The sequence below is a fragment of the Microchirus variegatus genome (genome assembly GCF_963457635.1).
Source record: "Microchirus variegatus genome assembly, chromosome: 11".
In the NCBI taxonomy this organism is placed as follows: domain Eukaryota; kingdom Metazoa; phylum Chordata; class Actinopteri; order Pleuronectiformes; family Soleidae; genus Microchirus; species Microchirus variegatus.
Window position 1 is genome coordinate 27,006,625 of NC_139812.1, and position 14,025 is coordinate 27,020,649.

Genomic DNA, 14,025 nt, shown 5'->3' on the forward strand with positions numbered 1-14,025 from the left:
AACCACTTCATAAAAGACTCACCTCATAAAATCTTCACCGTCTTCAGTCTGCGGTCGTCTAAGAATACGTTTATTTTGCTGTTAAAAACGACCATTTTTTACGGGGTTTTTTTTTGTTGCTCACGCTCCCGCACCAAACCCCATTGAGAAAATCATTGATTTTAACATCACAGCACGCAGCAGGTGTTCACACTGTTGACTCCATTATTGAGTTAAAATGTCTTATTTTAGTGAATTCGGTGTTTGAAAACCTTTGTTCTGACTTATTTGAGTGACTCAAACTAATGAAAATAGACGTCGTCGTGAGATATTATAGACTGAAGATGAAGTCTGTTGAGGTTTCGCTAAGTGGCTTAAATACAAATATCGTCCAGAATCACGCCACTCATAGGCGTACGCTCGAGTTTCCTTTGGCGACCACTTCATAAAAGCCTCACCAAATAAAATCTTCACCGTCTTCAGCCTGCCGTCGTCTAAGAATACGTTAACGGCTTTATTTTGCCGTTAAAAACAACCATTTTTACGTTTTTCTTCTCACTTTGGCGACCGCTCACGTTCCCGCACCAAACCCCATTGAGAAAATCATTGATTTAAACATCACAGCACGCAGCAGGTGTTCACACTGTTGACTCCATTATTGAGTTCAAATGTGTGATTTTAGTGAATTCTGTGTTTGAAAACCTTTGTTCTGACTTATTTGAGTGACTCAAACTCATGAAAATAGACGGCAGTAGAGCAGCAGCTGCTGTGTTCACACGAGCTAAAAAAACGCTGATTTTCTCTATGGAGTTTGGTGCAGGAGAGTTAAAGGTGCATTATGTTATAAATCATAAAATCCTCCTAATATGTCACAGAGACTCAGGAATAATGTTCATATAACAAACTGAACTCACCAACAACAACAGTACAGACACAATATTTGCATTAAAAAACATATTTTGCAGACTGCAAATCATGTTTATGTTTTGAAATCATGTGGCGCCACCTACCGTCGTCTACCAATCATTGCAGTCAGTAGAGTCTCGGCTGCCGAGCGACCACGGGTTTACCAGTTACGTCAGGAAAACGAAACCTAAAAGAACCTCGGTGTTTTGAATTTGAGCGTAGTAACAGTTTTTGGCCACATTCTTACATGTGGCGCCTTTAACAGTTCACAAACTAGGGTTTTCAAAGCGACAAAAGCACCAAAATGTCGTCGTGAGATATTAAAGACGTCGAGATGACGTGCGTTTGATTAGACGAGGCTTTTTCGCTAAGCGGCTTAAACGCAGCTATGGTCCAGAATCACGCCACTCATCGGCGTACGCTCCAGTTTACTTTGGCGAACGACGCGGAGGAGCCATATTTTGTGACGCGATTTATCTTTTTCACATCGTTCCAACGGCGCGTTGCGTTTGTGACGGGCTCTTTAGGGGCGAAGACTAATCTTTTCCTCCAGTGCTGTTATAGTGGCCTGAATAAAAACTGCCAAAATGAAGTCATCGGAGCCGTTCCTCCCCTGAAAAATATTGCCTTCGGGGCTAGTGTGTGTGTGTGTGTGTGTGTTTTTACACGGTTGACTGACTGTTCGTAATCATCTCCCTCATGAGAATCAGAGCAGTAATTTAACACAGCTGTAATGGAAGTAAACGGCCCGGTTGCGCAACGGCTTATTTGTGCCAGACGTTTTTTTGTTTTTTTTCGCTGAAGGAGTTATGTCGGACGACGGAGTTGGAAGACGTTAGCCCGACACGGACGCGGACACGGACACGCCCGGCCGTCAAAAGCTCGTCATCCATTATCCAGAGCAACAGGTTCTCATAAAACTGTAACGCATCACATTTTTTTAAATGCAAACAAATGTGTGCGTGCGTTTGGTTTGAAACCACTGTCAGAGAAGTTGATACAACTCTCTTAGGACTAGCGAACGCACGATAGCGCTTACGATACCACAAAATGTGGTTTTTTTTCGTCTTCTTAAGAGTCAAAGTAAGGATTAATTCTATATCACATATTTTAAAAAACGGGAATAGTGATACTTGTGCAAAAGTCACAAAATAGATTGTTTTTCTTTTACTTTTCTTAGTGCTACGCCGTTAGCGTTAGCATGTTAACGGCGGTTAACGTTAACGCATGGCGACTGACCAGAAAAAAGACGCGCGTGAGGTCATGTTTACGTGTCGCGGCACCGGAGTCCGGGCACCGTTCACAGTTAGCTCCGCTAGCTCCTTTAGGGCCGTTAGCGCGCCTACAGTAGAACCGCTGTTTTTTAAAGTTTTGCGTTACTCTAGAGACTCGTTTTAACAATCGGGAGTCACATAAACATGTTTTTCTTTTACTTTTCTTAGTGCTATGCCGTTAGCGTTAGCATGTTAGCGGCGGTTAACGTTAACGCATGGCGACTGACCAGAAAAATGGCGGTTAACGGCATCAAAGTTAAAGCATGATGCGTTTCCATGACGACTGACTGGAAAAAGACGCGCGTGACGTCATGTTTAAGTGCTGTGGCACCGTTTACCAGTTAGCTCTGTTAGCTGCGTTAGCGCGCCTACAGTGGAACTGGAGCGGTCTGTTTATTAAAGGAAAAGAGCAGCGCTACAGATAACCAGCGTACCTGTGTACTGCGTATGTGTGCCTCTGTTTTTAAAGTTAAGCGTTACTTTAGAGACTCATTTTATCGCAAACATGACGTCACACGAGCGTATTTTTCCGGTCAGTCGTCATGGAAACGCGACATGTGCTAATGTGCGTTCACGTTGATGCCGCTAATGTCGTTAACCGGCGTTAACAATCCTGAAAAAGCCTCTACAATCTGCAATCCAATCAAAGTAACTGCCTCACTCGCCACTACTGCTGCTGTTTCCTTCACCACGCAGCTCCAATTCGTTTTCCTGGATGATTAAACTTTATTTCTACTCTTTTATTTTGTGTTTGTTTCCCAGGCCAGACCCAAAGGCGAAGGACTGACGCCGTACCAGGGGAAGAAGAGATGCTTCGGCGAGTACAAGTGTCCCAAGTGCAAGAGGAAGTGGATGAGCGGCAACTCCTGGGCCAACATGGGCCAAGAATGTATCAAGTGCCACATCAACGTCTATCCACACAAACAGGTACGGCAACACAAATATAGAAGTGTTTTTGTGGTTTATCGAATATTAAAGGCGCCATATGTGAGAATGTGGCCAAAAACGGTTACTACATTCAAATTCAAAACACCGAGGTCTTTTAGGTTTGGTGTTCTGACGTAACTGGCAAACCGCGGTCGCTCGGCAGCTGAGACTCTACCGATTGCAATGACTGGTAGACGGCGGTAGGTGGCACCACCTGACGCCAAAACGTGATTTCAAAACATAAACGTGATTTGCAGTCTGCAAAATATAATTTTTTTTAATGCAAATATTTTGTCTGTACTGTTGTTGTTGGTGAGTTCAGTTTGTTTTATGAACATTATTCCTGAGTCTCTGTGACATATTAGGAGGATTTTATGGCCAGTATTTATTACACGATGCACCTTTAATTGTAATTTGATTGAGTGTATAATGGAAGATCGTGTGTGTTTACGCTGGGGCTTTCGTCATTAATGTGTTTATCGTGATCATTCATTATGGGATGTCCTTGTGTCAAAACAGAGAAGTTTCTGATGTAGACACAGTTTTGAATCGGATTAGATTACATTTAGGTCAGATTTATTCCGGTTAGAGTCGAAATAATCCAATGAATTTCATATAAAGTAACTTTCTTTGACTCCCAATCACCACACACTGGTACTGGAGTCGCTTTATATGGTCAATGTTGACTTTAAAACTGTAGTGAAGCTTAAATAAATACAACTAATGTGTAATAAAAATTGTGATTGGTTGATTTAACTTCTACACGTAATCGCAATTTTGGAAAATAATAGCGTTTGCCAGCAATTCTCAAAGGCCCAAGACGAGTTTGACGTTCAAAATGACGTTCCGGTTTGGATTAAAGTCAGAATTCTGACTTAATCTCACAATTCTGAACTCTCAGAATTCAAATGTGGCCCTAACACCCTTCCGTAGTTCATTGTCCGACTCTTCTAGAAGCGTTTCTTTGCAGCGTCGGGCTGTCGCCGCGATCTTTCCCGTTGACAGAGACGTTTTTTTTTCGCGGAAGACGGCCAGTGGGCGGCGCCCTCTCGCTGACCTGCGCCGCGATTGGTCGAAGCCTCTCGTGACAGGACGGAGTTTTGCGCGGGAGGCCGTAAACAGAGCGCAGAGGGGGTCCGAGCGCAGAAGACTTCGGGATGTTCCAGATGGCCTCGTTAAAAGCGAATAAAAAATCATACCGCGAGCGACTGTTTTCACCTAAACGCTAATAAAGACGCTCGGGAATCGACTGAAGGCATTTTTCCGTTTGACGGACGATTTGGAATTATTCACAGAAACGACGTTCCAGTCGAAAAAAACCAAACTCTTTTCTCGCATCAACGACTCACGGACGCGAGCTCTGACGCGGCGGTGAGACCGACTGACGCTCACAGCTGCACAAACTCCTCCAGAAGAAGTGAAATCACCTGTTTTCCAAACAGAAAACACTCGGAAGGGGAATGAACGCACTGGTGAGACGTCTGTGAGGATTAACCTCACAAACGCTTCTCACAGCCTGAACACGGACGACACGGAGGAAGGAATACACCCTGTTTTCTTCTTCAGCTACAGATGTATATGTATATATATGTATATATATATATATACATATATATATAAATAAATCTTCAACGCTTTGTCCTGTAATATTTATGTTTTCCCACATTCTTCCACTTTCAATTCGCGGAATCGAATGAAAATAAAACTGCTGCTGGAGGCAAACGGCGCGTTCTCACGCGTCCTAGAACTCGTACGGAATAAGTGTGGATTATTGGCACAATAATAGCTCCACCGATACGACTGATGACTAAAAATATTATGTCGAATTCACGGCAGAAGTGATTATTTATTTTATTTGACTTCTTCTCATTGATGCTTTATTGAGCCAGACGGGGAGGCCCATTAATGTACAAGATCTCTTCTTCCAGGGGAGGTCCTGGTCAAGATAGCAGCTCAAATAAGTTACGGAGACAAAACTATTCCAGATATAAAACTCACAACAGAATATTAAGGTTAAAAAGAGGTAAATAAAGTAGAGTTAAGTATTAAAGGGATAGTGATTTTGGACGCAAGACCTATTTTCCAACTCAGCCGGTGTGATGGAGACGTCTGGAGACGTTTTCAAGAAATTTCATTCAGTTCTTCTAGTTGCCGAGTTCGCTGATGCTATGGCTAGCGCAAGTCAATGATACAAGTTAGCATGGCATTAAAAACACTCATACCGACTCCACAGTGCACCCGAGGCAAATCGATTGTAACGGCAGACTATCGATGTACATATCTGTGTTGATAGAATGTTTGAAATAAAACCAACCTTGCAATTTGAAGGATTTATGTCTCAGCAGCAGCAGCAGCGCGTCATACTTCCTGTTAGGCTACGGCAGCGGCGGACCGATTCCGCTGCTGCTGAGAAAGTAGTCCCTCAAAAATTCACGCGATGCGAGGTTAGTTTTGTTTCAAATATCATTCTATCAACACAGATATGTACATCGATAGTCTGCCGTTACGATCGATTTGCCTCGGGTGCAGTGTGGAGTCGGTATGGAGTGTTTTTAATGCCGTGCTAGCAGGTACCGTTGACTTGCGCTAGCCGTAGCACCAGCGAAACTCGGCAACTAGAAGAACTGAATGAAATTTCTTGAAAACGTCTCCAGACGTCTCCATCACACCGGCCGAGTTGGAAAATAGGTCTTATGTCCGTAATTCCGAACTATCCCTTTAAATGAAACTTCTTGGTAACCGGCCAAAGCACTCCCGATATATCGGATAAATCATCCCTAAGTATAAGACTGTGCTAGCTTAAGTGTGCGGTGTCTTACAAAATATTTTTGCCACTTTATCTCATCATTAGTCGGCCCTTTCCTGACAGGAAACAGGACATTTTTGCCACTTTCTAACCAACTCACTCTCCCGCACCAAAGTCCATAGATAAAATCTTCGTTTTTAGCGTCATAAGGACACAGGAGGCGCTGGTCTTCTGCCGCCTCCAAATCCAAATGACGGCGATCAACGCAGAAGTCGCAAAAAGTGACATCTTTTAATTTAATAACGGAGGCAGCAGTGGATCAACAACTCCCGTGTGCTGTGATGTAAAATCGCGGGTTTTCTCCGTGGGGTTTGGTGTGGGAGAGTGAGTGGTTTAGAAAGTAACACAAACTTCAGTTTCCTGTTGGCAAAGGCTCTAAGAAGCAAAAACTTTATATTATTATATATTATGATACTTCGATAGACCAATAAAAAGCTACGAGTCCAACACATAAAAGAGTATTTTCCATCATATCCTGGCGAGAAATCCTCAGCACACGAGAATTCAAATTCCCTGCATTTTCAATGTCACCCACTGAACATATTTCCCCCCCGTCAGCATTTGAAATGGACCGCTCCTCTCACCGATGCTCTCCCGCTCACTCCCTCCTCCTCCAATGTTTCCACACATGAACTGAATATGTTATTTTTGCCAGTTCCCATGCTGCACATGTATGACATGTTTTGCTGGTGAATATATGTATTAAACACCTTCCTTCAGGTGCGTTTGGTTCAGGCCGAGGCCACAGTTTTCCATCGCGGGGACAGAAATCATACTTTTCTTTTGCTTCCTCGCGTACAGTTTTCCTTTGATTTATGCACCAAAAAACCCTTCTCGGCGGCGCCGCCTCTGCGTCCAACAGCTACAGTCCAGCTGGGAGGAGTTCAGAGTCCACGGAAACGTTGATACAGATTCATCAGCGTCAGTTATAACTCACTTTTATGACGCGACCGCTGTAGTGGCTTCTTGGTCGGTGGAGGTGGGTGGAGTTTGGTTTATCTTGGCCGAGATTCGGTGCAGAAATGTTGACCGTTGATCACAAACCAAGAGCTGCGCTAACTCCGACGTGATCGACCGACACAAAGGGAAGCTAATTAACTAGCTGTAGCTTCCACGATAACCCATAAGCCAGTGGTCAGCAATTGGTGGCCCGTGGGCCAAAACTTGCCCGCCAGCATCAGTATCTGGGCCGATTCAACAAATCTGATCTCAAACGATTTGTTCAGAGCTTTTATTCTGATATGCTAAAACTGACAGTTAGCATAAACTACATTTTTTTGTTTGTTTGAAAAATACAAATCAAAACACTGCTGTTGTCATGGAGACAGCCAGGTTTGCGGCGTAAATGTACGTAAAATAATAAATATTAAGTCTCACACTCATTAGCTTGTGTCGCAAATGCTAGTAGCTGACAAAAACACCAACTGTTTGAACGGTTTGTTCGGCTTATTTATTTTGCAGTGTTTTACAAACGTTAGCATCCATAACATAGCATCACTGCCACGTTTACCATTGCGTAGCTTCAGCTAGCTTATTATGAATGCAGATTCGTTAAAGAAAATAGTGGGTCCGTCTGTTTTTGTGGTACATTTTCTCTTTTTGTTTCTCCACACACTTAACACTTTAAATAAAATGCACTGCTGTTGTCGTGGAGACAACCAGGTTTGGGGAGCAAATGTACGTAAAATGATAAATATTCTCATACAGTCTCACACACATTTGTCTTCGTAACAAGTCATAGCTCGTGTTGCTAATGCTACTAACTGACAAAAACACCAACTGGTCAACTGTTAGGGCTTAAACCTGAAGCTAACTTTTTGGTTTGGCTTATTTTTTTTGTGTTTGACAATCGTTAGCATCCTTAACATAGCATCACTGCCACTTTTAGCCTTTGTGTAGCTTGGCTATTACCAGCTAGCTAAAGAAAACAGTGGGTCCGTGTGTTTTTGTGGTTCATGTTCATCCATTTTGTTTCTCCACACACTTTAACGATTGCAGCATTCGCACGGAAACTTACTTTTTTTTCCCGATATAATCTCTATTAACTTTTCCATAAACATGTCATTGTTTATGGAACGTGGATTATGCACATGAAAGTAAAATAATAAATATTAAGAGTACTTGTACGTGTCTCACACTCATTTGTCTACATAACGAGTCGTAGCTCGTGTTGCTAAAGCTACTACCTGACAAAAACACCAGTTAGTTTGAGCTTAAACCTGAATCTAACCTTTTTGGTTTTCTTGAAATCTCGTAGTATACATGCCAGGCCTGCGTGTGGTGCTGTAACGTGGATTATGTGCTTAAAGATTCTTGTGTACAAACTCAAAACACCAAAAAAAAACATAAAAAAAATGCAAGGGTGGCATTTTGAGATTGAACCAATTTTCCAAAAATATTATTTTATGGCTCTCAAAAATACAGGTTTGGTGTGGATTTAAAAAGAACCAATGCAGTATTAAAACTGCAGATTCTACAGCATTAAGAGTTATATCGGGGAGGGTTTATGTGTTTACGGAAAAACATTTTAAGGATTGTATAAAGACGTGTGTTTGTGAGTGGACACGGCCTCAGCTGGGACGCCTCGCTCGCTGCAGCTGTTTTCTTTTCCCGTGTTGTTTTCCTGTCCCTGGCTTCACCTCTCGGGCTTCTCCGATGCATTTTAACCTTGTATTTAGCAGAAGTTTGGCAGTCGCCGCGCTCGCGACTTAAAAACTACTCACCCTCCTCTGCATGTTCTTGGGAAAATCATTTTGACGGACGGGATTTCTACGACTCTGCGACTGGAACATCATTTACAGCTGTAATGTTTTTTTGTCCGTTGCGAGAACTTTAACCACTTCTTCCCTGAGTCCCTGCTCGAAAATGACATGTCCAAACTAAATAGAGTAAACCTCTGCAGTTACAAGCTCTATGTGGATTATCTTGGTATCAAAATAAAGATAACACTTGTGAGATTCACTGTAGATGCCACTGTACTTGGAACACAGCATAACTGAAGGATTTTTTTCTCTCGCCTAAAAAAATATTGCATTTTAAAGCAAGTATCACCTTTGAAATATACAGCAGGAGCTTAAAAACACATGGAGGTCATGTAACAACATGTGGACATGAGCTGTGCAAAGTCTGATGCTGTTGAAATGAAGCAGAGTGAAATTACAGAGGTTTTAGTAAAGAGATGTCTAGGCGTTCTCTCTTTTTGGCACAGTTTGGCACCATCTGTGCCATTTGAGATTTCTTAGGTACCAAATTATTAAAAACCCATTTAATTTTATTTATACGTCACTACAGATCTACAAAGAAAAAAAAAGAAAAAAGTATGATAACTCGCTGTAAATCATTGCTTCCTGTGCGGTGCGTAATAACAACTCTGTGACTCTGCAGCGTCTTCAGTTACGCAGTGCCATATCTCTGGCTTACCTTGGTCAATTAGGGTGATTGACAGCTCGTTTTAAACCTCTAAACCGGTAGAATCAGACCCCGGTCTCCAAATCACTTCATTAGCGAGTCAAAAGGACATAAATGCATATGACGCATTTGTGCGGACATTCGCCTTTCTCTAATCAGGTTTAAGCTCAAGTGACCTCAAACAGTTCTGATCGCTACATTCCCTTTTCAATTTGTCTAAATGAAAAGAGATCGGACAGCTGAGTCCCTTTAGCATGAGTGTTACTCAAGGACACTGGGGGAGCAACGGGGGCTCCAGTCCAGCTCCCTCAATCCACCAAGGGGACCCCATAAAACATACATTTGCTTTTCCAGCTTTCCTTCAAGGACCCGACGTCGTTGACGCGTCTCAACACTTCCTGGCAGACTCATTACCGCAGCGCTGAAATAATATCCTGCTAGTGACCGTCGGTAAACCTGGATTCCTCGAGTAAGACTCGGGATAAATATGTTTTGTGTGCAAGCTTTAACAAGAAAAAGAAACAATAGCTCGAGAAATAAAAAAAAACTTTCCAGACCTCCAGAAGTGCTGGCCCACATGCGCTCCTTCGTTCCCTTTTGTCCTCCAAACAAAAACAGTTTCCAAGAAAGCCATTGGTGCGGCAGTCATATTTCCAGACAGATCGTCATGATAAAAACGTGGACTGGATCGTTTTTAAGTGCACCTCGACTTTCCAGAGCAGATGTTGCGCTGCCATATCTCTGCAGCTAATTGTGCTCAGAATGTGCCTGGTCATATTTACGGGCCAAAGGACCGCGGCGTACAGCAGAGTTAAAAAAAAAAAAAAAAAACCTGGTGCCAAAAGAAATAATTGCAAAAATCTGTTTGTCTGCTCCCGACTCACGACTGTTTCTCTTTTTGTTGTTTTCGTCCTCAGCGCCCCCTGGAGAAGCCGGACGGCCTGGACGTTTCTGACCAGAGTAAGGAGCATCCGCAACACCTGTGCGAGAAATGTAAAGTCCTGGGCTACTACTGCCGCCGAGTGCAATAGTCACCGACCCCTTCGCGTCCCGACTTCTTCGGCTTTCGTCGTCCGACGAGGCCGTCGACGTCCTTCCTTCTTGCACATTTCGCATTTTGCAGGTTTTTCCCCCACGTTTGTCCATGTCCTGCACACAACATGGCGACCATTTTCCCTCTTCTGTGCTCTGGAAGCCTTAAATAGTAACGACGGTAGCTCTTGTCCGCCCCCTTCTGTCCCCTCTTTCTCAAACCACCCATGGAAGCACAAAGGCCATTTTTACGTTTTTTTTCCAATGTCAGTATTAAGGAACGAGAGGAACCTGTAGCAGAACCCGATCTGGAAGATCTGGAAGATCGACTGCCATCTTTTCACTCATCAAGAACCGTTTTGTCGTTCCCTGTATCAGAAACCACAACCGGAAGTCGGAAGTCTTGTTTTGTCCACAAACCAAAATGATTCAGTTTTAATGATTTCTTTGTTTACGTGGAGCAAAGAAACCAAGAAAATATTCACATTTAAGAAGCCAAAACGATCAGAAATCTTGTTTTACTGATGAAAAAAGCTTCAAACCGATTATCAAAATAGTTGGCGATTAATTTAGTGTCACCGACAGCATCGTCGCCATAGATTACCTCACCTTAGGGTTTGTTGGCCTGGTGTTTACGCAGATCTGCCTTCCGTTTCCCTGCCAAGCCAAGTGTGCGCTAATGTGACGAAACACTTAAACCAACGTACAGGAGGCCTTTGTTGACGCCTTTGCCGTATTTTAGGGTCAACAGCACATCGTATTAACTGTGAATTAACTGAGGGATAATGTGCCATAACATCCCGATGCTTACATTTGGCCTATTTATTTTTCTTTCTTTTTCCGTCTTTGTTTTTCTCTCGTCTTCGAGTGTGCAATTTGAATTTTAACTGGGACAGAAGAAATGTTTGTTGTTTTTCGGTGTTTTGTAAATCACATTATTGTGTAACTGCTTCCATGTGTCTTTAGAAACTACTGTAGGTTCAGTGCAGAGTCGCCGCTCGTCTAGATTTTTTTTAGTGTGTTGCTAACGTTTCACTCGCGCTCCCGAGGGTTTTTCTGTTGCCAAACATAATCTCTTGGTGCTTTCACACCGACTGGGAAAGGATTATTTGTGTGCCATTGTTTCTTGTGCGATTGAGTCCAGAACTGTAAGTAAACACAACTCCTAATTGCCAGCCTGGGGCTAAATGCTAGTGCTAGCTACGCCAACACAGTTTTTTTTCAGAACTTGCCTGGTAGCCAAACTTCCTAGCTCACAATTTGACCCACGCTAATTGTCTGTCTGTCCATTATGGGTACAAAATCAGGACATTGCGTCATTTCAAATCACAGGCATGGCGCTAACACTAGTGCTAACTATGATTATGGTAGCTTTTCAAGAAGGTAGCGGGTGTAGTCCAACTTCCTAGCTCGTTTTCCACAAGTAAACACAACCTGTGACTACAGGTTTGGGGCTAACGCTAGCACCAACTATGCTTATAGTAGCTTTCGGAGCGTAGCAGAGGTGTAGTCCAACTTCCCAGCTGATTTGCATCGCCCAGTACGGGCGACACAAAACTAGGTAAGAGACGATTTGCGATTTGTGCGACTGTAGTCGAGTACCGCAAGTAAACGCAACCTGTGACGACTGGTTTAAGGCTAAAGCTAGTGCTAACTATACGTAAAATAGGTTTTCAGAGCATAGCAGAGGTGCAGTCCAACTTCCTAGCTCGTTTTCTGACCCACATCTGACTAGGGAAGATAGTTTTCAAGATCGGCCACAAGTAAACACAACCCGTGACTACAGGTTTGGGGCTAACACTAGCGCCAACTATGCTTATAGTAGCTTTTCAGAGCGTAGCAGAGGTGTAGTCCAACTTCCTAGCTGATTTGCGTCGCCGAGAGACTTTTTGCGATTTGTGCGACTGTGGTCGAGTTCCGCAAGTAAACGCAAACTGTGACTACAGGTTCGAGGCTAAAGCTAGTGCTAACTATACGTATAGTAGGTTTTCAGAGTATAGCAGGAGTAGTACAACTTCCTAGCTCATCTTCATAATTATGGAAGAGACTTTTTGCGATTTGTGCGATTGTAGTCGAGTACCGCAAGTAAACGCAACCTGTGACTACAGGTTTGAGGCTAAAGCTAGTGCTAACTCGGTTTTCAGAGCATAGCAGAGGTGTAGTCCAACTTCCCAGCTCACTTTCTGACCGATTCCAACCATCTGTCCTCCATTTCGGACTCTGGAAGGCGGTCAATGTTGGTTGGCTTTCGCAGAATCACGTAACGCCAATTTTTTAATGTTTGAATATTTCAATCCGAGTGACTCGTGCTGGATTCGTGACACAATTCACGTCCACTCCCGTCCTTGGTGTGAACGCACCACATTCCTCATGACGATAGGAAAGTTAAAGTAAAATAACATGGTGGACTCAGCAGAAGAAGAAGAAGAAGAAGCAGCAGCTGGAGAATAGAGAATAACAGTAGTGTCTTTGCCAGTGCTGAAAACAACATTTTTAAAAAACAAATCGAAAAGTAGAAACTGCCTGCCATGATTTGATTAGCAGCATGAAAGACAACTTAACCGTCCACATGTTAGCTTTGATTGGACACAAACGAGCACAAGATGTTCATCAGAAAGTCATTTAGCGTCACACTTTGATGCCTGGCAGCGTTAGCGGAGAGTCAGAGGAAGAGAAATGGAACTTTATTGTTCTTTTCTTTTACAGTTTAAAGAGCGTCCGAGAGGAGGTGAAGTTTCAGGGACCTGCGAAGATTTTTGCGAACGTTTGACAGAAAAGAATACGTCGTACGGAAGGGCCGAGGGCCGGGTCGGGAGATGTTTTTGAGGATTTATCGTAAGTGGTCGTAGATTTATGAAGTTTACGCTTGTTTGTACGCGGTTTCGTTGGCGCCTGCATTTATAAACCCGATGTCTTTAAAGGAAGAGGAGTGACGCATCCTGTTTACGTGGATCATCGTGTGGATCTAAAACACTACATTTGGACTCAAAGATATTTTACGGGATGTGAGAACAGTTTTATATACGTACTGTATTTCCGGCCTTATAAAAGCTGGACGACTATATCTTATATATACGTTACCATACCTACTGTATGTGCCTTAAGACGATTTTTTAAGACGAGTTCGGAGACTAGGAGTCCGACTGAAAACGTGGTGGATAGAATCAGAGTGTAGTTGGTGCGTGTGGTTAACTGTGCTGCGTAATAAGTTAAAGGGATAGTTCGGAATTTTGGACACGAGCCCTTTTTTCCAACTCAGCCGGTGTGATGGAGACGTCTGGAGACATTTTCGAGAAATTTCATTCAGTTCTTCTAGTTGCCGAGTTCGCTGGTGCTATGGCTAGCGCAAGTCAATGGTACAAGTTAGCATGGCATTAGAAACGCTCATACCGACTCCACAGTGCGCCCGAGGCAAATCGATTGTAACGGCAGACTATCCAACCTTGCAATTTGAAGGATTTATGTCTTATTTTTGGATTTATGTTTAGCGGCGGACTGATATCACCTAGCACTTATAAGTTACCGGTTCTATAATAGTTTGTTTACCTGCTGTCATTGCTACAGACGCAGAGTAGCCTGCAGTGCTAGCTTCTTCAATCTCACAAAAATGGCCACTTTTGGAGAATATCCTGATACTTTTGAAGACTCTGATGAGGATGTTTTCCCCCACCCAAACCCAACCGTACTGTGGAG

At 43.1% G+C, this 14,025-nt stretch overlaps 1 protein-coding gene across 1 annotated transcript in view; it reads left to right on the top strand.

Moving 5' to 3' along the window:
• Window positions 1–11,675, top strand: part of LOC310934102 (zinc finger CCHC domain-containing protein 24-like) — a 55,996-nt gene extending 44,321 nt beyond the window's left edge. The window contains exons 3-4 of the mRNA XM_083897735.1: window positions 2,922–3,086; window positions 10,218–11,675. Coding sequence (XP_083753861.1) covers window positions 2,922–3,086; window positions 10,218–10,331 — 279 coding nt within the window. The 3' untranslated portion in view covers window positions 10,332–11,675. The remainder of the gene's footprint in view (window positions 1–2,921; window positions 3,087–10,217) is intronic.
• Window positions 11,676–14,025: the final 2,350 nt, after the last annotated feature.